This window comes from Paramacrobiotus metropolitanus, unplaced genomic scaffold (assembly GCF_019649055.1).
Source record: "Paramacrobiotus metropolitanus isolate TYO unplaced genomic scaffold, Prichtersi_v1.0 Parri_scaffold0000070, whole genome shotgun sequence".
Taxonomy (NCBI): domain Eukaryota; kingdom Metazoa; phylum Tardigrada; class Eutardigrada; order Parachela; family Macrobiotidae; genus Paramacrobiotus; species Paramacrobiotus metropolitanus.
The window spans coordinates 408885-434533 of NW_026570290.1; the positions used below are offsets into that span (position 1 = coordinate 408885).

General features: G+C 42.9%; 2 protein-coding genes and 1 long non-coding RNA gene across 3 annotated transcripts; 2 read left to right on the top strand and 1 right to left on the bottom strand.

The window, feature by feature from the left end:
- The first annotated feature begins 7028 nt into the window (after positions 1–7028).
- Positions 7029–8430, top strand: LOC129594654 (uncharacterized). The gene is made up of 3 exons (XR_008691219.1): positions 7029–7341; positions 7412–7441; positions 8035–8430. It is a non-coding gene; the product is annotated as an uncharacterized LOC129594654 (long non-coding RNA).
- LOC129594653 (uncharacterized) lies at positions 8347–9953 on the bottom strand. The gene is made up of 2 exons (XM_055491415.1): positions 9709–9953; positions 8347–9539 (listed from the first exon to the last, which is right to left on the bottom strand). Exons 1-2 carry the CDS (start codon positions 9767–9769, stop codon positions 8530–8532), a joined length of 1071 nt encoding a protein of 356 aa, XP_055347390.1. The 5' UTR covers positions 9770–9953; the 3' UTR covers positions 8347–8529.
- Positions 9954–12915: 2962 nt separating this feature from the next.
- LOC129594712 (uncharacterized) lies at positions 12916–14146 on the top strand. Its single transcript, XM_055491487.1, has 3 exons — positions 12916–13090; positions 13184–13244; positions 13891–14146. The coding sequence occupies exons 1-3, from the start codon at positions 12974–12976 to the stop codon at positions 14022–14024; spliced, it is 312 nt and encodes a 103-aa protein (XP_055347462.1). The 5' UTR covers positions 12916–12973; the 3' UTR covers positions 14025–14146.
- Positions 14147–25649: the final 11503 nt, after the last annotated feature.

The window sequence follows — 25649 nt, forward strand, 5'->3', positions numbered from 1 at the left end:
GGATACCAGCAGTCTAGAGTAGCGAATACGGAGTATGGTGGCACTGTTTTCCGGTTTCCGTTTGCTGCCAAGGGCAAATTCCCGCGCAAAAATAACAACACGAACATATTTGTTGAACATACATATATTATCCATTTTCTGGCGCTATCTGTATAACTGTTGGGCCTCCTTACTTATCAGCGGGGGCGAACGGTTTATTTGCTGTAACTAAATAAAGCCTATGCTTTAAAAATTTAGCATTGGGCTCGCATGAAGGACTTCGGTGTTTCAAATTTTTCACGTGGAAAGAAATCTTTTTATAAAAGCGTTTGCGATGGCGCTAACACTGTTGATCGTAGCGTCATAAAAAATTTGGCATTAGCGATCTTTTCGTTTTGAATTTGGATCGAACCGGGAATTATGCTGAAATAACACGCAAGGAAGCATCTTAAAAACGGAACATGGAAAACTTAATACCATCTCAGAAACCACGGGTGTGGTGGTTTAACTTAGCCTATCGGCTAAAACGGTGCTAATTAATTGGGTACGGCTTCCGGATGAAGCAAAACCTGCGGTCATATCAAATACCAGCTATAAAAATTTTAGCTATTAAAAAGTAAAATGATGACAGCTTTGCCCTCGGACCCTAAAACAGGCGGAGCGGCCGCACTGAAAACTTATACACCACAACTGAATACTGACCAATAGGCGCACTCCACGGAAAGCCGGCCAGTCGCTAAAGTTAACTGATTGCTTCTACGCATAGCATTTGATTTTAACACTGAAACAAGCGAGCAGCTACTTTTTTCATTTTAATCATTCGTGTTTATGCTGCGAAAAGCGAAGGTTTTTGTCGTCCGATTTTCGTTTCATTTCTGTTTCGAAATCTGTTTGCGTTTGATTTGTTCGCTTTTTAGAACTGTTTGTTTTGACTGTTTGTTTGTTTTTAAGTATTTTAATAAAAAGCTATGAATTCTTCCTCTTTTCGGTCGTTTTCTTCAGTCGACGACTTCATGGAGAAGTTGTATAGCTCTGCATCGGATGACGACTCTTTCCATTCTGCACAGAGCGTGTCGGATGACAGATCTTCCCATTCTGCAATGGACGTCAATGAGTTCTCGATGGGAAACCGATCGAAATTATCGTTCAGTGACGACAACGAAGGATCGCCGTCATACAGTGAGGAAGAAGAGGGTCATAACGAGAAGTCGAATTCTCTGGATCCGTCTGAGGAATCCTCCAGCTCCGACATGGCGGATAGCGATGAAGCACCCATGCAGTTGTCCATGCCGTCGTTCACTATTTCCTTGGAGGACAGCCATTTTAGTGTGGAGTACACAGACAGGGAGAATGCCAGCGACGGACGTAACCTGGACAAGAGTTTCGTTGATTTCGATTACCGTACTACAGGACCGTCGCACAGTGAGTCTGCAGATGGCGCTGCATCGTTCCACCTCAACGTATTTCAAGGAGAAGAGATGGAAGTCAAGACTGACGCGTCGGTCGGATCCACTTTGATCAGAGCGAACGGAGAAACATCGTTAACTCGCGAAGTGGTGACCATGGCCATGACGGCCGCTATGGCGGATCTTCAGCAATCGGGACAAGCAGTCGTCGAACGCCATATTACTCCGTCTACACCAGTTGAGACACGTGGCCGCCGAACCAAGAAGGCCAACAGCAACGCTGATTCGTCCGCGACAAACCCCAAACCGCCGCGTAAGCCGCGCCCTCGCCGGATTACCGGTAACCAGCCAGCCAAAAGATACGAGAAAGGTTGGTGTTGGAATTCGTGAATTGCTCTACAACGCAGATGTGTACATTATTCGTGCTAAAACAATTTTAGGACAAATCGTCCATTTCCTAGCGAAGCCGGTGAAAGGCCATCCGAAGTACTATTATACCGGCCAAATCGTCCATCAAACACCGGACAAGAACGGCGCTTTGGGTTATAAAGTCCGATACGCGTATTCTTCCTCACTGGAGACGGGCAAGCGGTAAGCACTTTCATACTTTTATTACTGCGTTTTTTGTGCTGCATCTTTAACTCAAACGTAAATGTGCAAGTGTCACTCGTGACTCAAATTTGCGTAATTGTTCTGGTCTCAAAGTTTTCTATCATTGTAGGCGCTTTTACAAGGAGGTCGACTTCATTTGTCCGACTGCCTTGATTGCGGACGGAGAGCGTGCGCGGGAATTAGTGAAACGCACCAACAAGCGCTACCACACCACGGTGAATCCAGTGAATGGGCGGAAAAATGCGGATCGCCGCACAGGTGAAAGAGCGAAGCGGGTTTAGTTTGTTCCACCCGAGATGTGACGGTATTTCTTTTACTGATTTTGCTTTTATGTTACAAACGCACTTCCAGTTGCGCTTATTTTATTTTATAATATCTGCAACAGTTTTTTCGTTGATTTAGTATTGAGATTTATAGTAGCTTACCTCGATCTGTACAGAGTCTACAGATATAACGTTTCTCTTGAATTGTCTTCTGTACAGAGTTTTAGATGGTTGATGTATGCACTGCAGAATCTGTAGCTTTTTGCTTTGTTTCTTTCGACACCTTCAGTTTCACGTCTTCTTGATAGTCGGTCGTCAATTTTAGTTAGTTCGGATCGTCATTTGAATGATCAGGAAAGTGAAGAATGGTTCTTGTTGTCCAACAGTATTGCCGATCGTGTTGTTACGAATGAGAATTAAAATGTGTGATGAATCTGTCTGATGGCGTACCAACTGTTGCACAGACAACAGTTTAATTCATCGAAGTGTCTCGGGGCAACCGTTTTTATTGGAATTGCAATACTTTGTAATGGTATTGCTTGGAAATGGAATTTCCGTAACAATAACGAAAGGAGAGATCTTTATTTCATTGAAACGCGGTAACATCACAGTTATAAACAGTTAATCATAAAAACAAAATTTCGTTTAATGACGCCGCTCCTTCCATTGTTCCAAGCACGGAAGCGGCGTTTCCTCGCTGAATTTCCAGTGACATTCGCTGGCGGAGAAATTCGTGCGAGCGTGGCTCTCCCGTGTGCTGCTGAAGCCGCTTGGCGATTTCTTTCACTAAACGGGTAGCTGACTTTCCCCATGGACCAAGTGTTTCGAAAGCCAGCGGTGCGAAGATATATCTACCCTCCAGATACAAATAAAATCGCACTTTCTTCTCTTCCGCTTGTGCGGCAGCGGATCCTGCTGTCGTTGAAGTTGTTCGCAGATGTGACATAGCGACAGTGTCCACACATGTCACGTCCCATGCCAAGCACATACCGCGTTTCCAGGCGAAGGTGGTGCAACCATCTGGACGTCTGTTTGACGTGTGGGAAGTTCCCCGTGGTTCCGCTTTGGCGGGGATGCCAGCTGATACCAACGCTCTACACACAATACTGTTTAAGCCACCGTGGCGAGCATGTCTTCCGGCCGAAAAAGAGCAGGACAAGCCGTGGTGGCCGTACACGTCGACCGGTTTGTTGCATTTAGCGCAAAGATGAGGCTCACAGATTGCAACTCCCAGTCTCAGCCCGACCGATATCATTACAGTTTCATCATCGAGAAGGTTACCGATATGCGCCGAGGGCAAGGCATTCAGCCATAAACCGGCTTCTGGTGTCGACTGACCCAGGAGTCGAGCCCTGTTTACTTCGTCATGGCGGAAAACGTCCAAGAGAGTCGATAGTGATGCATTACACAGCGGTAAGTCCCAGGACCGTTGTAACTTCCTAAAGTTAGGCTCAGGAAGATCAGTGAGGCGCGCGTTCGTTTTCCACAATTCCAAGGCAGCGGAAGTGTTAACGGGGGGGTGATCAGGTAGCAGCTTAGACATTAAATCGGACGCGGAGTGAATCGATGCCAAATAGGCTGGGAGTGCTAATTCCTCCGCTCGACGAATGCCTATGCCACCTCTGCTCACTGGTAGTGTCGCCTGCCGCCAGCATGGGAAGTCGTCGTGGTTGGTACGTACATTGCACAGGGACTGAAAGCAGCTGCGCATAACTTCGTCCAGTTGGTACAACTGTTGCGGTTGTTTCCAGGCATTGCAGCAACGGAGCATGTAGACAATTTTGGGAGCTCCTAGACAGCTTTTTAGGAGAAAAAGAGCATGATGTCGTGGTAAGAGTGCCAAACGCTCGCATGCTATCTTCAGGGTGGAGGATTTCTCGGCAACTGTTGACCCCATGGCTTCGTCTAGAACCGGTGCTCCTAACAGCATAAAATCAGCGTTTGCAAGGATGCGAAGTTTCGGGTATTTCTGCAAAAAGTCTGCAATGATGTCACTCCGTGCTTTTTCCGTTCCCCCGGAAACATAAAGCTCGCACTTTGCTTCGTTTACCACTAGGCCAATAGCGCGTGCTCTTGCGGTAACCTGGTCGAAGGCATGCGCTACATCCGCTGGCTTGCCGCCTAGGGTTCCGTCGTCGAGAAACCACGCGAACGAAATATCGCGGTAATCGTAATTTAATTTTTTTTTACCCTTCCTGAAATATGAATGGCCCCCTTGGGGGCCGGGGGTTTCTTCATCACCGCTTTTTTTATTTTGTTAATTTGTCCAATAAATTCCACAATAGAAGTAAAATCAGATAATGATTCAAATAGTAATCTGGGCCCGCTTTCCTCTTCTAGAAGTACAAAAACTGCTTTGTAAGGTTGAAGCAGCGCGCCTGACGGCAATGTGCATAATGCACATAAAATTGTTTGAGGTGAATCAAAACTAATTATTATTTTATTGAGGAGCTTTTGTACCAATCTCGCACGTTTTGTACTGAAAAGAATTGTTAGAATGATGACGAACCTCTATCGGAATAAGACGAAAAAACAGCATTTCATTGAACCAACGTAGTACACAGTATCTCGTGATGGCCGTTTAGCGTATATATTATTTACGCCTATTATTTACGTATTCTCCAGTTTGCACGTAGGTTTATTAGTTTCAAAACTTTTTTTGGTTCACTCATCTTGTACGCCAGTTTGGTACTAAGCACTTGTAACTAGTGCGAAGCGTACTTGGTGGAAGGTAATGGTCAAAGTACTGGATACAGTAGTGAAAATGCTTAAGCTTTCATTTCAGCAAAAGCTCGGCTGTACCTTTAGTTTCCATGACAATGGTGGCCACACATATTACTTAGTAGGCTTCTTATGCGCCAGCACCGGCTTCCTCTATACACACTGGCTGGCTTTTAGGTTAAAACACAGAAACGATAAATTAGGTAAATCATTTCAGTGGTGAATGTGCCGTCTTGAACCAGATTTGCGCAAACCCAAAGGCTTTGCTTAGCAGTGTCTGCGCGATGGACCATGAAATGCAGCGTAAATTAAACACGCAGCTGTGCGAGTGTTATACCAAAAGAGTGGTAGACCCAAAGGTCAAATGATTCAAGAATCATTTCTGCTATCGATTATCAGTAAACGATACTCGAGTTATACGCTTTTTACAAGAAATTCCTAATAATTTCCATTTTTTTATACAATTTTCGTGCGTCGGCTTCGTGCGAATGTTCACTTTTCTGCAAGTTCTATACATACTATTGTGATTTCGCTTTAAAAGATTGGGGGATATACTTCTACTATTTTTAATGAGCAGCTTTTTGCAGAAAATAGCTCGTTGGCTTCGCTGCGAAATAGGCAGTTATTGCGATTTGTGCCGCGCGAGTCAACATTACACACAAACTGAACCATTTTAATAAATTTCCAAGCAGTTTCAGCATCAGGTTTATCCACTGCTTTTAGGATTTCCGGGTTTCCGGTATCTATTAAATAAAAGGTAACTGCTATGCGCCCCGACAAACCGGGCGCATAGAATTTAGCTTTGCGCCCCGAATGTCCGGGCGCAGAAATATCGGCGATTTGCTATTTTCCGAAGGTTTTTTATGTTGTATTTGGCTTCTTTTATTGTATTTATTTAACAACTCCATTTTTCTGTTATATTGTCATAAACAGGGCAGCTTACATATACCCCAGCCTGTCAATTTATTGGCTTTAATGCGGACTACGGCAACAACAGCGACGATGCGTAATTATTAAGATTTATTTGAGCACTAGATGAAGACACTAGCACCGGAACATGCGTCACCGGGCAATTGACTCCGTCGTCCTTGCTGAAGCCAACCCCAGTCTTCTCTCAAAAGAATGTGGAATGTGGCAAAGCAAAAACGAATAACAAGCAAGAATGAATATTTTGCATGTCGTGAAATTACAATGGAACTGACGATGGACCAGGTTACTGTATTCGCTCGCACATCTTGAACCACAGAGTTTGTGTACGGGAAAAACGCGCATTCAATATACACACTCTAACCGGGCCAAACGCGCGATTCTCGATTTGATAAATTTCTGATGTCTTTGCAACATCTGGTCTGGAGAACTTCTTGAATATTAAAAAAAAATTAGAGCTCTAACAATTTTAATCATGTTTATGCTCAATAGCAGCCATTAACATACAGCTTTGCCGTATGCACGAGTTACAAACTGATTTGTTGTGGTTTTTGGGGTACCCCTGGAGGGGGATGGGTACGTTCAGCGTCAACATTCTTGATGGCGATGAACCACAGAACAATTCGAGCTTTCAGCTGCGGAACCTTTTTTTCCAGAGTGAACTGCTACAGTATTTAAATGAAAAGTCTTGGTTCATTGGACAAATTCACAAGAAGAACTGTTCATCTTGAAACCAAATGAGCAATATTTCGTAGTCGTGCATTTTGCCCGGTTAGAGTGTGTATATTGAATGTGTGTTTTTCCCGTACACAAACTCTGTGGTTCAAGATGTGCGAGCGGATACAGTATTTGGGCCTGGTCGTCCTACCAACGACCTTTTTCCCCGGGAATACGGTAGTACACGGCATCCAGGATCTCTCCCGGTAAGAGAATAACATGAACGCAGAAGACCATGGACACACAAACACCCGCTGCGACCGCCATGGAGTGACGGTCGCGAAAGTATATCGGCCAAAAATTTGCCGACGCACGCGTCAGGCTAATAAACAAATAAGCATGTACGGTTATGCCGGCGCGCGCGACAATCTGGATGAAGTAGATGTGCAATCTGCATGCCGAAACGCCAATCGGCCAGTATGAATACGGCATGATCACGATTTTTAACGGGCCTTCAATGGCCACGTAGAGAGCATTGCTGAAGAGCAACCGATTTCACATCATTACAGTATCACAATGTTTACTTACATGCCCTCCCACGAAGTTGGGTAATTCAACAAATAAATATGAAGAAGCGAGCCACATTACGATCCGTATCATCAGATGCTGCGCCCCGAAAAAACCCATCAACTAACGAAGCTCGAGCTCGCAGAGCGCCTCCTCACCAACGGAAAAGGTCGATCGCGACCGTTTGTAGCAGCGACCTTGCTTACTCTGTGTGTCGTCATCTGCTGGTTTCCGTCGCTGGTCTATTGCAATATGATCTTAACTTTAATGCTGTTCTAGGGATTTGGGATCATTGGGATTTCGGCGAAGGTAAATGCACATGGCCATGAAGATCGTTTTTACACCGATCCAGACTTCCACGATTTTTTTCTAATTTTAAAATGAATTTTAAAATTTTTGAAATTCATTTTAAAATTTGAAATTTGGATTATGTGGTTTATCAACGCTACGTACAGACACGCGGGATCTGTGCCGTTAGAAAGTGCTATCACAATAATTTTAATGGAGGCCTTTATGGGAGCTGGTGTTACGTGCGGCAGGTTGTATGTCCGCGAACAGGTGGGATTACAGTACTTTTCTTTAGCGCAGTTTCATGTGATAGAGGAAGCGTAAGCGTTCCCTCTTCAGGCTGACATGACATATCCAGTTCGGCGCTTGCTGCAACAAGAACAAAGTCCCTCGAGGAGAAATGTGCTGTTTCAACGATTGTACCAAATAACAAATAAACCGGTGTAATTTCACAGTGTGCGGGATGGTTCGCGTCGACAGAGCCTTTGTTGGGACGGTATTTATTGAAATTGTTTAACACGATTTCAAAAGATTATTAGATGCGAAATGCAGTAAATTGAAGAGTGGTCTGCGTCGGGTGCAGTTAATATTTCAGCAATCTGGGATTTTTGCAGATGTTTGGGCTTCTTATCAGTTACGTCATTCTGATCATGCAGACCGGAGAGAAGAAGGGCCATTCCGAGCATTTCGAATGTCACCTTATGCCGTCAAATCAATACGTCAATGCGTCTCCCGTACGTCAGTACAGCTTCAATACGTCATCATTACTGACAATAACCTGTACTCGTCAGTTTGACTGTGGCTTAAGACGCACTGCGACTATTTTACTGTGTTGTGACTATTAATACTGACAGCATTTTAATGGGTTGAGTTGTTTGCATGTTTCGTACTGTATCTAAGATTCTGTGGCGTGTCAGTTTTCACTCGCAAGCTATTTAGTATTTACTAACCTGTTTGTTTAATAAGCTAACATTGTTAATGGGATAGGAGGTTATTTGATTAAGAGAGCAGCAAAAAGCAATAAGCAAAAGTAGCACCAAACAAACCTAGTATCCCAGAGCGCTATGCAAAGAGCATCCACTGCCTAACACAGAAAACGTTTGAATTATTTAGCACTTTAGATTGTAGCACTGAGTGTTATAAGAATACTGGGAGCCGTTCTTGGGGCGGATATTGTCCTTCACAAGTGGCCGAGCGCAATCAACACTAAGGACATCAGGAGATGATGCCCCCTGGATGAATATCCAGGGCGATTTGTAAGCTCCGACGGCGTACACTTCACCTGGTTGCTTGCTGGCAATGAGAGAGGGATTCTTCCTTAGGAAATTACGAAACCAGGCATATTTGCAGTCACAGTGCAGCTTTCGCACCCTTTCCACATCGCTGTCCTGCAGCGGGGCTCTGTCGGGACGGCCGATGGCCCGGTAGGTTTCCACTTGACCAATGCCAGTGTATGCGCCCGACTCCAGCACAAGTAGTTGCAGGTGCTTTAAATCGGTGAAAGTGTACGGCTCCATGTCTTCTATGCTGGACAGTTCGATGTAGATCATTTTTACTTGCGGCATGCGGGAGAAATCTTTCTTTTGTAGTTTTAGACCCATACAGTGAAAGATACCGAAGCGGTACAGGTTCGGTAGCATTCCCACTTCGTACACGTTACCGGTAATTCTATCCGTGTAGCCCGTACAGCCTCTCATTTTGATTTCGATAACTTGGTTACGGAATGGCTCGATAACGTCGGATTTGAGAATGTCCGGTGTGGGTCCACTGAAAGTCTCAACGCGTTCGAAATGAATGGCCACGGGTCGGCGTGGACTGATTCGGCTGATATTCGTAGCGACTTCGATCATTTCCGGTCGGTCTAGTCCGGAGCCGCGACAGGTGAGCAACAAAAAGTTTTCTCCGAAATTCCCATCACAATTACCAGGCATGTCAGGAGTGCACGACATGGACCGCCACATGTTGCCGGTATCGCGTCGCATGGCGGCGTAGCTGCGACATTCTTCCCGGGTTATATTGTCGAGACGGTACGGCGATTCCGTTTGCGGCGTGGACGCAGCTGTCTTGTCGTCCGTTGCACTTGGTTGGTTGCAGTCAGTCTCGAGCTGATCGTCCAGAGCTACAAAACAATTTTGCACTTGCCTGACGTTGGTGTGAAATTATACGTGCACAGCATACTAACCATGAGCAGGAAACAACTAGGGTAGGAAACAAAGGACGCCTCCGAACTCAGAAAATTCTCAATTTTGTAGAAGGACAGAATCATCAACATTGCAAATTTCGCTTACCGAGCAAGGGCGTTGTAATCACAGCCGCTGTAAATATAAGCAACAGCCACTTCTGCAACATTCTGCGGCCGGTCAAGGAGCAAAGTTACGCACAGTTTTAACGCGGGATAGAAAACACTGATACTGTTGCCTACCGCGAAATTGCTGCAACTGAATTTTAAAATTAATTTCCCTGTGATTATATTGTGTTCCACGATATAACTCCAAGGCACCGGTTGTTAACTAGTATCAGATTGTTCAGCGTTGGTCGCCAGCTTAATCTTTGAGCCGATCAGAATGTTGTTACTCCGTATGCGCTTCAAAAGAGTACTATCACTTTAGCTGAAATGATATTAAATTTTTTGCTGCGGTGTAATTGGATATGCTGTTCTTGGTTGGACGGTTTACGGGAAGGCTTTTCACAGGTTCACAGTGAAATTAAAGTGTCTTACATAAAAATCAGATAGCAACGTTATGAAAAAGCAAAATCCGTTCCCAGGCAGTCCATTTCACCTTTGATCACGCGCTTTGAGATGTTCCACACAAAGTCACAATCTTGTTGATTGAATTTTCTTTCTGTTGCAGGATACAAATTTGTTTCAATGTTTTCACCTTTTTCTTAGTGCATAAAAATAATTGCAAAAACGTACTTGAACTTCTTTGAAGAATTACAAGAAACTTCTCATGAGACGCAACGAAACGAAGTGTTTCCCATGCCGACAACTTCTAACCATGAAAGGATAAATTCGATAATGCCGACAATTCTAAACGATATAAAACTAATAATTTATTTAGGCCTTTAATGGTATGAGACGGGAGTAGTCTTTTTACACAAGATAATAATTATTGCACTTCTTGCACGTAACTGCACGTTGATGAAAGGTGCATTATCTGTTACCTGCCAGTACAGTTGTGTGTGACAGTTGTTAAAAATTATACAATCTTAAGAACAAACAGATCCAAAAAAGAACAGATCCAAACAATCTTAAGAACGACCACAGTATGTGTTTACCGCAGTTCTTTATGCGCTGATGTCCATTTAATTGTTTCGGCTTCATCCACGGTATTAGTAATCGTGTCTCGTCTGTAGTTGCGGTGGAATGAAAGGCGATTTTATTCGTCACCTACGAGTACGTATACTACAAAACTACTTTACAAAATCAGCTTAGCATCAGAGTGAACCATCTTACAGTTAGTTAAAGATATCGAGTAGCAGCGTAAATTGCATTGTGTAGAAAATACCATTAATATTAATTTGTAGTTGTAGTATAATAATTATAATATTATGTAAAGTAGTGAATGTACGTACAAAGGTCACGGTAATTATTGGTTAGCAACCTGTTTAACATGTTCTCGTACAGATATTAAAGTTCCTGTGGCTGTCACTATGTTGTATTACTAATTTACTATGTATAATAATTTTAATTGTCGTTTCCCTGTCTAGCTGACCAGTGTGATTTTAATAATAAAGCCTTACCAGTTACGCTACAGCGGTGGTAGATTAAACTGAAGAAGTGCAACAGCAACGGAAGCAGCACAGACGAAACTCACTATGCAAAAATGTTAATGCAAAAACAAAAAAGAACATCCATCCCCAAGCAAACAGTCCATCAACTACATGTAGTTTTACGCATTTTTTAACACTTTAAATTGAAGCAGGGTGAATTATAGGAATACAGGGAACCGTTGCTGCGGCGGATGTTGTCTATAACGAGGGGACGAGTGCAATCGACACTAAGGACATCCGGTATCAAAGCGTTTTGAATGAATATCCATGGTGATTTGTAGGCTCCCACGGCATACGCTTCACCTGGTTGCTTACTGGCAATGAGGGAAGGATTCTTCGTCAGGAAATTACGAAACCAGGCATATTTGCAGTCACAGTGCAGCTTTCGCACCCTTTCCACATCGTTGTCCTGCAGCGGGGCTCTGTCGGGACGGCCGATGCTGCGGTATGTTTCCACTTGACTAATGCCGGTGTATGCGCCTGACTCCAGCACCAGAAGCTGCAGATGCTTTAAATCGGTGAAAGTATATGGCTCCATGTCTTCAATGCTGGACAATTCGATGTAAATCATTTTGACTTGCGGCATTCGGGAGAAATCTTTTTTCTGCAGTTTTAGACCCATACAGTGAAAGATACCGAAGCGATACAGATTCGGTAGCATTCCCACTTCGTACACGTTGCCGGTAATTTTGTCCGTGTAGCCAGTACGGCCTCGCATTTTGATTTCGATAACTTGGTTACGGAATGGCTCGATGACCTCGGATTTGAGGACGTCCGGTGTGGGTCCGCTCATACTCTCCACGCGTTCGAAATGGATGGCCACAGGTCGGCGTGGACTGATTCGGCTTATGTTCATCGCGACCTCGATCATTTTCGGTTGGTCCAGTCTGGAACCGCGGCAGGTGAGCAGTAGGAAGTTCTCCCCAAAAGGCCCTTTACAGTCGTTAGGCATGTCGGGACTGCACGTCTTAGATCGCCACATGTTGCCGGTATCGCGTTGCATGGCGGCGTACCCACGTCAAAAAGTATTTTCTGAATTATATCGAAATACTATATTATATCGGTAGCCTCTCACAACATATATCCACGGCAAGATTTGGGCAGCCGGTTAGAAACCAGGTTTTATATCAGCACAAATTTTTATCGTAATTACTCGTACATCCTCTGGTCGACAAAGGCAAAACTTTTGTAAAAGCCAAAAATTTTTATGTTGTTAGTTTTTTCTGTATTGTTATAAAATATTAGTTACATTAACAGGTTAATATATCAAAACGGAAGCTCTGCTGGTCGTTTGGCACAAAATGTCTCAACATAACAACCCTGCTGTGCAATCAATAACGGGAATTATAGCTTCTGTGCAAAAACAAAAGTGTCGGTCGACCGACATAAATTACTAAAAATTGCAGCAATATTTGTATAGTTGCAATTCTTTTAAACACTGATAAACACTGATAAGAAAGGCAGTTGTTTACAAAATAATTAGCGTGCAAGTGCACGAGCGTCGGCAGTTAAACTTTTGCTGCAAAGCTTAGTCATTAAAAGCTGCTGTTATGCCTCCTCTGATTGGTTGAGCTTGTTACTTCAGCATTCACAGCACGTTCACGTTCAGCGCCGTTGTGCCGCCCTTGCTTCTGAAAAGTAACTTCAAAAACCACATTTTTAACTTTCTGAAAGTTTTGCTTTTTAATAATTATGATTCTGCTTAACCAGCTCAAGTTTTTTGTTATATGGCTGTCGACAGCCAGATCCATTTGTATCATTAACGTGAAGTTGTGAGCCATGATAGTGTTTATTCTGCAGAGCTGCCAGGCGCAGCGCGTCTTTGACAGTGCACGCAAGAACACGATCTCGGCTGTGAAGTTAACAAGACCCAAGGAAGTTTCTGCTGATCTTACGGTGAGACCATCATTGTCAGCCTCAGGTGTAAAACACTAGACTAACAAAAAATTTACTAGTATTCCAATCTTGAGTCAATTTTTTTGTTTACAGGTCGGTGGAAGGTGTTGCTCAACGGGAACAATATGCATGAAGACATGCAGTAAGATAGCAGGTCCGTGCGTGATAACTGACCGTAAAAGACGGGCATTTCACTAACGGTTTTATTTAAAATGAGTTTACTGTACAAAAAAAGATCGTGGCTAAATCTACTGTCAATAACATAATAAAGTATTTAAACTTCTTTAAAACGAACTTTCAGCAAAAATCTTGATTTTGCATTAGTGCATGTCGACATGCAAGCGTCCTTGAAATTTAGTTTTGAATTTTATGGCAAATAACCATTTTAATTGCCTATGGCGGTAAAATGACATTTATTTTATTTTAATTAACAAAAAACAAAATTTCAAAACCAATATAGGTTTGTTGTTAGCAGTTTGTCAGTTTTAACTTGAAAGAACATGAAAATAAAGAAAAGTTTCTTAAAAGCTCTGAAAAAACTAATGTTTTTAATTTTGATAGTTATTTTGATGATTAATGATTACTGGTTTTTCTCCGCATAGTCGTTTGGAAGACTAATTCTAATTCTGTTGACGAGCAACTTCACTACAATTCATGTCATCATGCATGCTACACTGCTACACAGAACTAATTTTTCAAAGTGCAGAAAAATTCTTTCATGTCACTTGAGCGCAGCGGAACGTACACCAAAAATGTCGAATCTAATAGTGCTTTAAATGCGCTAATTAATTGTTTTGCAGGATGGATGTGCGACTGCCCTTTTGCGTTGTTTCCAAAATGCGGATTCGCCGTAGAAGGCATGGATGTCGACATTCAGAATTTACTGCTGACTGCTGCATGCTATCTTTTTAACGATTTTATGCTGATTTGCTAGAAGCGTTTTTATTCATGGACTACAGTATTAGTTTTTGCGTGATGAACGTGTAAAGGATCGTGCTGTATTGCTAATGGCATCGCCGGTGTGCTTTAAAACAAGCTCGCTGTGATCTACCTGAATAAATATATTTTACATCTATTACTCATATCGAAATCGGTCATTTTGGTATAAATGTAAGAATTATTACATGGCCTCTAATATCTACATGTAATTCAAAAGCTACCATTAAATTATATCAGAATTCTGACGAGGGGTAGCTGCGGCGTCTTGTGTTATATTGTCAGTGCGGTACGGCGATTCAGTTGGCGGCGTGGATGCAATTACCTTATCGTTGGTTGTACTGGTTTGGTTGCAGTCGGTTTCGAGCTGATCGTCCAGAGCTACGAAGGGAGAATTCATTAAATTTCTGAAATCAGGTAAGACAGAAAAAGGTACATTTCTCTGCGAAATTTGAGGATGCAATGCAGGATTTTTAAGACTTTTGGTAAATACGTAAATTGCCAAACGGGTTTTAATAAAGAAAGTCATTTGCAGACTGAAAATAGAGACAAGCGTTTAAAAGAGTACAAGCAAATGAAACTACCGCAGCACTTTACGTTTCATAACTATCCTTTAATTTTAAACCTATGTGGCGGCATCTTTTATTTGGTTCCAGATATTTGGTATGGGTTGTCTGCAATTATTTCTCAAATTGCTCGTCGGTGCCTAATGGAATATGGGCAGGCAGTCATGCACTACCCCAGGAGCGGCTTTGTAAAATGTAGTTGTAAGAATTGAGTAGATTCAAAGTCAGCGGACAGAATTGACCATTTCCATGAGTCCACATCCTTCACTAACCCTTAATACGAGTATGGTCTTTCTGTAATTATTTTTTCGCTTTGAACTGATACTACGTGAACTCTATTTATGCATGTTCTGGAATGTGCTGCCATAATAAATTAGGTGTTATGTAGTTTTTTTCAGAAAGTATTTACCTCTTTCACGTTACAGCTGGCCGTTTACTGGAAAACTGGTTATGCACTTATTAATGCGCCGAATACTCTTGCAGCCGAATGCTTTTGCAGCGTCCTTCTATACTTAAATGTCTGTACCACAAAGTTTGCCAGCGTATTACGATCTCAGAAATTCGAAAATATTAATTTTTTAGTTAAATGCAATTTTATTTAAAAAAAAACAAGTACGAGAATACTATTATAAAATTTTAAAAAAATAGGATGTAAAACTTACAAAATATAACAATACATGAAAAAAATTTAGAATATAATACTGAATAATATTTTTTTAATAAAATAATAATTAAAAAATATAATAAGTATCCTATTGTAGAATATTTCAAAAATAGTTTTTTTCATAAAATACTTACGCAATCATAATAAAAAAAGTATTTAAAACTTCAGAACCTGAAAAGGTAATCGCTCAGTGTACAGTGCACTATGCTTACATAGTTGCATGTACTGTTACACAACTTTGGTGCAACCTCAGTTTGTGTAAAGTACAAACATTTAAGGATTTGTTTCCGGTAAGCGAGAACGGTCTTGGAGCTATCGGGTTCCAAAGTGAAACAGAAATGGCTGTTACTCGTATTTACAGTGGCTGCGATCATGACGACGCCCCTGCTAGGTAAGCGGATGCTAGAACTAGAGATTAAATTTATATTATTACTACTTCGATAATTATAGAAGTACCATTTCTGTAACGCGGTAAATATCAAATGTACATGCAGTATACTAGTACGATGTACGCCTTGGCAGTTGGCACCCATGAGATTACAGTGGATGTATGTACTTCAGTGAAAAACTGGTGTGCAACGCTATTTATTGCGAGCAGCTAAGCCTATACCACTAACCAGTTGCCGCGTTACATTTAAAACATGGTCCATGTCTGTAACCTGTCGTTATATATTGCTTTTCGGGTAGCTCCAGGGGTGCGATAACTTTCATCAGAGGCTACCTACAATCTTTATTCCATTCAAAATTTTGTGGTATTATATATTCCACGTACCTACTTCAAAGCCCGATAATTGTGATAATAATAACAGCAATGTGGTGTAGCCGATTATACAGTCCCAGACGCACCGGTTTGCCATTACTACGGTTAAATTGCACCAATGTCTTCGGAAGCCTTAGATCTACTGTAGAGCCATATGAGCAATCTGTTTTCGATATCAGGCAACGATACAATCAGAAACAGGTCATTAATTTTCTGAAAGCCAGTTTAATTTTCTCTCGTCCGCTACGCATTTCCATTTGTAGGGGCAGACATGTTGCATTCGGTTTCCGGTTGTTTTAGTTTTTACAGCAAACATTATTCAGTATTTTGTCGACTTATAAAACAGGCCAGATTTACTATACTTTATCAGCTAAAGTTAGAACTAGAAAAAAAAAGAAAAGTTCGAGCAGGTGTGATATAATACATTGTTTTAGGCATTTCTGTGATACCATCTCCGACATCTAGTATAAGCTATACTTCGTAGTCCAACGTAATTAGTTTTTATATCCACTACGAGTAGTACGACAATAACATCACTTGCGCGTTAGCATTCGCCAATAGAAATTTTGTAATAGAAATGGTACTTCTATGTTCTATCTGTTTAGGATTAACTACGAGTATATCAATACCGAAGTATATCAATACTTCGAATACTGCCTTATATGGGCTCCCCTTATATTACTCTCCCTTATCTGGGCTCCCGAGCAATATGAGCAACCCTCTACATGGGCGGTTACGTTATTACTCACACTTTCGCAGTTGTTATCAGTGTGTTATCACTGACTGAAAATTTTGATTTATTTAAAATACTTATTTTGCCAGTAATTTTGTAGCATTTTTCAATTTGTTCATTGGCAGATTCGGTTGAAATTAATGGAAGAATATATATAAATAAAATATATAAATATAATTCGTATATTAAATTTCGGAATTCTTTGGTGGGCTTAATGGTAAATCCGATTGAAAGAAGTAGAAAAGGGTTCTACTATAAATCCGATAAATTTAATTTGACGGGTGTTGCAAACTAGCCGGGAGCCCAGATAAGGGAGAGTAATATAAGGGGAGCCCATATAAGGCAGTATTCGAAGTACGAGTACTACGAGTATGTCAATATCGGCTGCCAGCCTCCGTCTCAATCTCGCTGTCACTCATTCTCACTCACTCTCGCTGTCAAACGACGCTGCTGTCAGCAGGCTGAGGCGCTATTTGGGTTTTCTGTATTACGTGGCCGCCGGTTGACTGTTGTTACAGAAAATGTGATAAGGAGGAAATTGTGCACAGAAAAACTTCTGTTTATTGTTCAAAGTTTTAAAGGCACAAAGTATACGAATATACTTTGACTCACTGAATATTTTTCGTCGTAGCCATGTGCATCCCATAAATAATCACTCTATACCACCGTGGTATTAAGTGGTACTGTGGTACCATTTTGCTCTCAGGTGATCGTTCCAGGAAATCTGGTATAAAAGACACCCGACCAAAACGTTTTCGGTCAGCCGGGTGAGTAAATAATAACTGATGATGGACTCGAAAACAGCAAAAGCAATAATGTAAAGGAATTTTCGGTCTTTAAGATTGATATCCAACAAAAAGTGGCAAAAACGAAGTAGTTTATTAACTGGATACGAGGTTATTTGCTTCTCCCAGGCGCAGGTATATCGCATCCAAATCGGCCATGAGATCCCTTTTGGAGTCCACATCTAGTTTGTATGAAAAAACATAAAATCTTATTACGTTGACACTAATGTGGACGTCTGCCATGGACGGAGGAGTACCGGATGGAGAGGCTGATACGTAATCCGCAAACGACGCTTTACGTGCCACACTTGATGAACATAAATGTACAGTACGTTATGTTACTTACTGTCTACTGATGTTGCAATGTTTCTCTGTACATAAGCTTCTTACATGTCATGATCAGCTGCACAAAATAATATAATATGTTCGTAAAACTGGGCAGCACTTGGCATGGCGCAGCATGGCCTTGCACAAAGATTACACGTTTACCCGCTTGTTTACTTGAATTTCCTGCACTGGAAAGGCTACTCCAAAAGCCTTTTTTCCATTCCGTTGTTAACAAACACCGATCCGTTTCCGTTCCGTTCGCGGCTAATACTTCGATGGCTTTCTTCCACAGTTTATATTCCGGTACATGTTTCTGTAAAATGAAACTGGTCAGTAAAGCTGGGGACCTGTCTGCCGGTGAACTATTAAGATGCCTCAAGCTCTCATGGATTCATGATTCACTCCAAAACTTCAACACGATCATTCCAATGAGCGAGCCTACGTTAGCAAAAGGCACCAGGAAACCCAACCTTGGAATTTGGGTAAAATGAACCAAGAAGGGTAAATTCGACCAAGAAGGGTAAACTCGTAAGCTTGAACAACGTTTATTTTGCAGGTCTTAGATCTTATTAAAATACCTTATAGAACAATGCTAATATATCTCATATCCCGTTAGATTTTTCTGAGGTGTAGTATTCGGTCAGCGCATCCTCTACATATTGCACTCTGTTGGTACCGTCAGCGTCTTGCCAGATTTTCGGTCGCTTTTTAGCAGGTGCCTCCTCGTCCTCGCAGTCGGAAACAGGCAGCATGTCTTCCTCATCACTTCTTACCACTCCATTTACAGCCAGCTTTTTAATATTGCGACCTATCGTGGCGCGATGAACATTTTTCTTACGTTAGCACTTCGGCAGTGTGAGGCGAAATGGAAGCGAAATTAGGAACAGCAGGTCGTTATTGTCTCCAGAGCCCCTGTGGCAACGAAGCCGCTCGCTAAATGCGGGCACCCAGAGAATTCGCACAGACTTCTGCCGGATGCAGAGATGCGACGCTCTGGGAGTTGTGGTTCAAGGTAGATCTCTCTGAAAATATAAGCACAGATAACAGCACCGCGTTTCACGGATTTGTATTTCCGTGCTCCGCGTTTCCCTACTGCTGACATTCAATTACCCAGCGTAATGCTTTCAGGTTGATTCGTCCTCCACACGTTCTGGAAAGATCTCTGGCACGCCGCGGGGGCTGGCCGGCGTCCAACCTTTTCCTGCCGAAATCCCTATCGACTTCGATTCGAGTGACGAGTAACGCTGGCGTATCGGGGCGCGCGGTTATCTGACGTCGTTGTGGATCTGGGCCAACAAAGGGTGATGTTGAACTTGAACGAACTTGAACAAAGGCTGATGTCGTGGCTTTTAAAGATGGCGGTGTAATGGAGTGAACCGAGCGGCTAAAGCTGAACCTGTTTAGTAAGACCAGTCCTGGAACAAAGGGCGTTGAACGTGCGCCGGGATTGCTGTGATTGTCGGAGACGAAACTCCGACGCGCACCGTAAAAATATGCGACGCCGGAGCGCCACATATTGACCGCGTTCTTCGCTTCTGTATGCGTGATGAGAATCCCATAACTGAACTGCAAAGAAACCAAAAAATCTACCGAAGAGAAAAATATACAAATAATAAATGCATCTGAGACACATTTTTCTTTTATTTTGTTTGCCCATATTAAACAGTTTCCAACATTTACAACATTTGCGCGCGAATTTTTGATTTGATGCAGTTTTTTCTCTTTTCTCAGCACATTGCCTTGCACAACACATTGAGAAAATACGATGTTTGGACGCTGCCAGTACCTGCAGTCGTAGTGTGTTGCGCATGCTAATAGCTTAATATTAATGTCAGACTGTAACCAATGAACCCCCCGGCGCCCAGGGGCCAAAAAATATCAGGGAAGGTGGAAAAAACTATCAAGATTCAGATCTATATTGCCACGAATGGGATACACCAGAGCCGGCAAACCAGAAAAGACTGACCAAAACCAATATTACATTCTGAAAGCCCGTAGTCGAAAACCCGGCCAGATAGTATTCATTTCTTTTAAAACCTCTCCCGCTTCGAGCGCCACAGCGGAGGAGTTTTGACTACCTTCACTAAATGTAACTAAATTGTTATAATAATAATTATCATCGTGGTATTTTTAACCAGGCAATGTTGCCACGTAAACCAAATAAAATATAGTTAGAAAATGAAAGTATTTTCAACTAACTATTTAATATCAGAATCAATTTAATTAGCAGACCGTAGGCGTTATTGCGACAAGAACGACTACATATCCAACGTTGTCATCAAGGACAAGGACAATTTCTAAACAAGTGCCGGTCAAGCAGCGATAGACAGAACTACCGCCACTGTTCAGTGCACAAGCCCGTTAGTTGACCGCAATACCACTACATTCTAGTTAAAATAGCCCGCTAAGCCAGTGAGTGGCCGAACTGCCACTATGGATAGCTATGTAAGCGGTTGACCGAGCTGTCATTACTGTACGATGCTGAGTGACCGAGTGAGCGAAAAAATTGCTGTCCGGCGTAAAAAGCCCGTTCGGTGAAGGAGTGCTGAGCTGCCACTACTGTCCGTGAACAGAGCCCGGGAGGTGATACGAGTGACCGAGCTGTCACTACTGTCCAGTGTACAAAGTCCGTTAAGTGAGCGGGTGACCGAGCTACCACTGCTGTCCGGCGCAGAAAGCCCGGGAGGTGAGCAGGTGACCGAGCTGTCACTACTGTCCGGCGCAGAAAGCCCGGGAGGTGAGCAGGTGACCAAGCTGTCACTACCGTCCAGTGTACAAAGCCCGTTAGGTGAGCGGGTGACCGAGCTACCACTGCTGTCCGGCGCAGAAAGCCCGAGAGGTGCGCAGGTAACCGAGCTGTTACTACTGTCCAGTGTACAAAGTCCGTTAGGTGAGCGAGTGACCGAGCAACCACTACTGTCCGGCGCAGAAAGCCCGGGAGGTGAGCAGGTAACCGAGCTGTCACTACTGTCCAGTGTACAAAGCCCGTTAGGTGAGCGAGTGACCGAGCAACCACTACTGTCCGGCGCAGAAAGCCCCACCAGTCCACCACTTCAGTCCAGTTCACAGAGCCAAAAGATACGAATAAAAACGATTAAAGTAAAAATTCAAACAGACCTGTCGTAAACCTTAAGAAACGCGGAAGCGAAGCCGAGATGAAACGAGTGACCGAGCTACCACTACTGTCCGTGCACAGAGCCCGGGAGGTGATCCGAGTGACCGAGCTGTCACTACTGTCAGTGTACAAAGTCCGTTAGTTGAGCGTGTGATCGAGCTAACACTGCTGTCCAGTGTATAAAGCCCGTTAGGTGAGCGGGTGGCCGAGCTACCACTGCTGTCCGGCGCAGAAAGCCCGAGAGGTGAGCAGGTGACCGAGCTATCAGTGGCGGCTGTCACTACTGTCCAGTGTACAAAGTCCGTTAGGTGAGCGGGTGACCGAGCTACTACTGTTGCCCGGCGCAGAAAGTCCGGGTGGTGAGTGGGTGACCGAGCTGTCATTATTGTACAGTGTACATGAGTGACCGAGCTACCACTACTGTCCGGCAAACGGAACCGGTTAGCTAAGCAAGTAATCGAGCCACCACTACTGACCGTACATACACCACTGGGCACACACGAACTTCCAGCGAAAAGAGCCAGTGAAGTGATGAGTTACCGAACTAGTGATCCAGCGCACTATCACTGTTTCGAATTTCACACTTTATAGACTGATATTTCGGCTTTCTTTTCGAGTAGGGGATATCGTAAAATTATCTGTATGTACAGCGAAAAGGAATGCTTTCAAGGTTGAGAGAATCATGAACTGATTTTCATAGAAAATTCGTGTTTGCCCTATTGCATGTACCGATCATGTTTCGACGAATAGACATGTTAATCTAATAAATATTCATTCAAATTCAAATAAATGGCCATGGACCACAAGAAACGCGGAGGCGAAGCCGAGGCTGTTTCTTGTACAACTGTATTACCATGCAATCAAAACAATAATTATGGTCAAAGCTATGCGCAGGAGTTTCCATTTTTAAAGAAATTTTGTACGTCAAGGATCTGCACTAAAACTGTTGAAAAATGTTGTACAAATCAAACAATATTATGATTCAGGGCGTGATTTATTTATTTTATATAATGATTCAGGGCGTGTGGGAAGTATATTACAAGTGGAACAAGTTGACTACAAGTACGTATGGTGAAGCGTTTTGAGTACGAGTTTGTTTGATTTGTACAGTATTTTTCAACAGTTTTAGTGCAGATCCTTGACGTACAAAATTTTTTTAAAAATGGAAACTCCTGCGCATAGCTTTGACCATTAAGTAAACCCAAAAACTGGCGACAAGCATGCAGTTTTATTAAACGTAAACTGAAAGCAGGTTTGTTATATTACGGCAATTATGGGCACGTTCTTGATGTAAGTAACCTTTCGCTGGGTTTGAAGGGCTGGCTGGCAACAAAATCTGTGTCAGATACTGCATCACCATATTGGCAGATTCCATAAACTTCGGGCAGCTTAAAACATTCACAAAATAATTCACATGCTTTTAAGGGTTCAAATGTGTTGGGTCATGGTACCAAATTTGTGTACATGTGCGAAAACGTTCACTTTTGCGCACTCCCAAAGCCGTTTTTGCATTGTTTTGTAGCATTTATAGCAAAATGATTTGCATACACTGGCGTGAAAACCGTTTGTGCGTGCACCGTCCGGTTGGAGAGTTATCGGCACAATAAAATTCCAAAACGTTAAACGCACAGAGGTGTACCAAAAGTCTTGTAGTACTCCGAACTCCGAAGTATAAACGCTCCTCTTCAAATTTTGCACAAGCCTTCCACATGCCACGACGAGCTGCATTATTGCCACCAGGCTATGGGCAGTTAACCTATAATTATTGCCAAGATGGAAATCGTTATTCAAAAATCATACAAGAGTAAGAACTGCGATCCGGCGGTCGTTTGGTGCCAGGGGTACATTCTCCATAGACGCAGTCACGCAGTAGTAGCAGAACAAAACGGAAGTTCCCGTAAAACTTTGTTATAATTTGGCTTAGGATTCAGCTCCATTTTCTTCACCGGTGGATTACGTACGGACCTACGGTAGCTTCATCATTAAGCCAGGCACCGTGTTATGATGCCACATGGTGCAATCAGCTGCACAACAGTACTGTACTGTAATTTTTTAGCAACTACGAGTATTATTCAAATTGAAACCTATACAACATGATACGGATCTTCTTTCGGCCATAGCTAACCTTAATGATAACCGCGCAAGCGCGGTCCGTTTTTGAAACAGAACAATCGGCGGACTGTGGTGAATCCCCAGCTCGAAAGAGGGAATAATGCAAATAAATTAATAAAGAATGCAAGAAAGTTGAAACGATGACTTCAGCATCCACCTGGTTAAGTACCAGCGGGATGCAAATATTTGATAGGCAATGAATATATATTCCCAAACTCCCAATCAGAGTATTTCGAAAGCAGCCGTTTTCAATATGCGTGTACAGAGCGGAAATGGCGATTATGATAATAACAACGTACTGAAAGTAGGACATACATATTTGCGTGCCGACTGAGCCTGGTGAACAATATTAAAATGACCTGATATATCCTCGATGCAAAACATTGAATTTTGATGTTTCTAATCCTAAACGAGCAAAAATTAATGTTATCCAGCCTTCAAAAGCGCTTTGCAAACAGTTTATATACTGTTTTATAAAAAAATTGTGGTAGAGTTCGGCAGCAAAAATGGTGCGACATTGGCCTTTGGGTTTGTTTGGTAGATAACCAAAATGTAGGTGACGAGAATTCCAAACATCTGCAAACAATAAAATTATTACGAATTCGTTGTGGCATTTTGTATACGGCTTACGGTACCGAGATGACATGTTATGGCATGTAACCATCTGGTTGCACCGCATTTACAGTGACTGATTGTCAAAGCAGCGCAAAGGAGTCCTTACCGACAAAATGAAATCAACATTAAAGGTGAAGATATTCCCGGCCGTGAACACGACAGAACAGTCTCGCAGACGTCGCAGGGTCTTATTGAACTGCATTTCCAGTTCATGGTGATTGCTGTCAAACTCCTCCGCGATGATGTTGAGAGTTGGCACTATCGAGTGCGCCTAAGGAAAAAAGAACGGTCAATTTGAAATGACCGAACGAAAGACATTTGGCAAGCCCTGGCGCATCTTTCTCCCGTGGTTTCAGTATACCTGTCTGTGAACATAAGCCGCTGCCAGCGTCCTCTGCAGCAGTAAGCACATATTAAACAGTGCGCTGGCGGAGCAATATGCCAGATTACTTCCGTTATTGGTAAACATGAACCCAATTTTGGACGGAGTTACACCGATGAGTATCCCAACCAGGAGCACCACTCCAGCAATTTCTAGCACCAAAGCGACCAGATTGGATGGGGCGTACACGATATCCAGCCGCCAAACGATCTTTGACAACGTCAGGTGTTCCTGACGGCAATTTCTAATTCGCGCCAAGAAGTCTTTATAGTTGATCTTCTTGATTTTGAATGCTCGGTAGTGCGCCGTGCATTGGCGTTTGATTTGCTTGAAGGCTGATCCTAAGGTCATCGAAATGATAGCAAACGACAGCGAGAATGCCAGAGCCACGTAAGTCAATACGGTTTCCAAGAACTGATGCAGACAGATACCGTATAGTGACGGAAATTCCACACCAAAAATGATTTCATTTCGTCCTCGAGCATCCCGCAAACGGAGTACCGCAATGTAGAACCACGCAACCAGAAACACAATGCCACTAACAATATACCCGACTGCGTAATTTTTTATCGTGTGCGCCACGAACGGCACATCCTTTACATGCCGGTGCAGTTGTTCCAGGATACCCGGCAGTGGCTTACTGTGGAACGCCATCATGCTGCCGTAAACTGTGACCAGTAAATAGTATATAAGGAACAAACCAGCAACAAGAGTCAATGGGATTGTCGGTTCGTTCGTGTTAATTAAAGTATGAGTATACGTCAAAAGTCCGGTAATTAGGGTACATATTCCCAGCATGGTTATCAACACTCGAGCGATTATGGAGTATGACAGCACTTTTGTTTTGGTTTCCGTTTGCTGCCAAGGACACATTCCCATCACCCGCAAAAATAAGAAAACAAACTCCAAATATCTGTCGAACACATTATCCATTTTCTGGTTCTATAAATGTTATGCCGTCTTAGCGGGCGGCGAATGGTTCATCTGTAACTTGTAAGTAACGCTGCGAGTAAAGTCTCTGCCTTAATATTCGGTGAGCACTCGTATGAGAAGAAACTTCGGTCTTTTACACATGGAAAGAATCGTTTAAAGAATACGTTTTCGATTGCGCTAGCGTTGTCGATGTTGAGGTTATGCCGTAATTTACCATCAGAATCATTTCATTTGGAACAAGGATCGATCCGAGAATTGTGCTGAAGCAACACACTGGGGAACTGGCACTGGTGTTCATATTAGCTTCTGACGCAATCAGCTACAACGATGCTAATCAGCACCCGGATACAGCCAAAACTGCAATCACATTTAGTAGTAAGTACAAGCTGGACTGCTGGAATACTTCATGCTGTAAAAAACTGAATTACTGGGAATTTTGCACTCGGACGCCTAAAAGGCGGAGGGGCCGCGCTGGAAAGCCGTCCGCCACTGATTATCGAACAACAGGCGCATGGAGCGTGAATCCGGCCAATAGCCGACGCACTTTTAAGAGCCTTGATTACCACAGTGTACATACTGTAACTGCCAGCAGCTAACAGTCGTTCGCATTTTCATTCGTGTTTATGTTGGC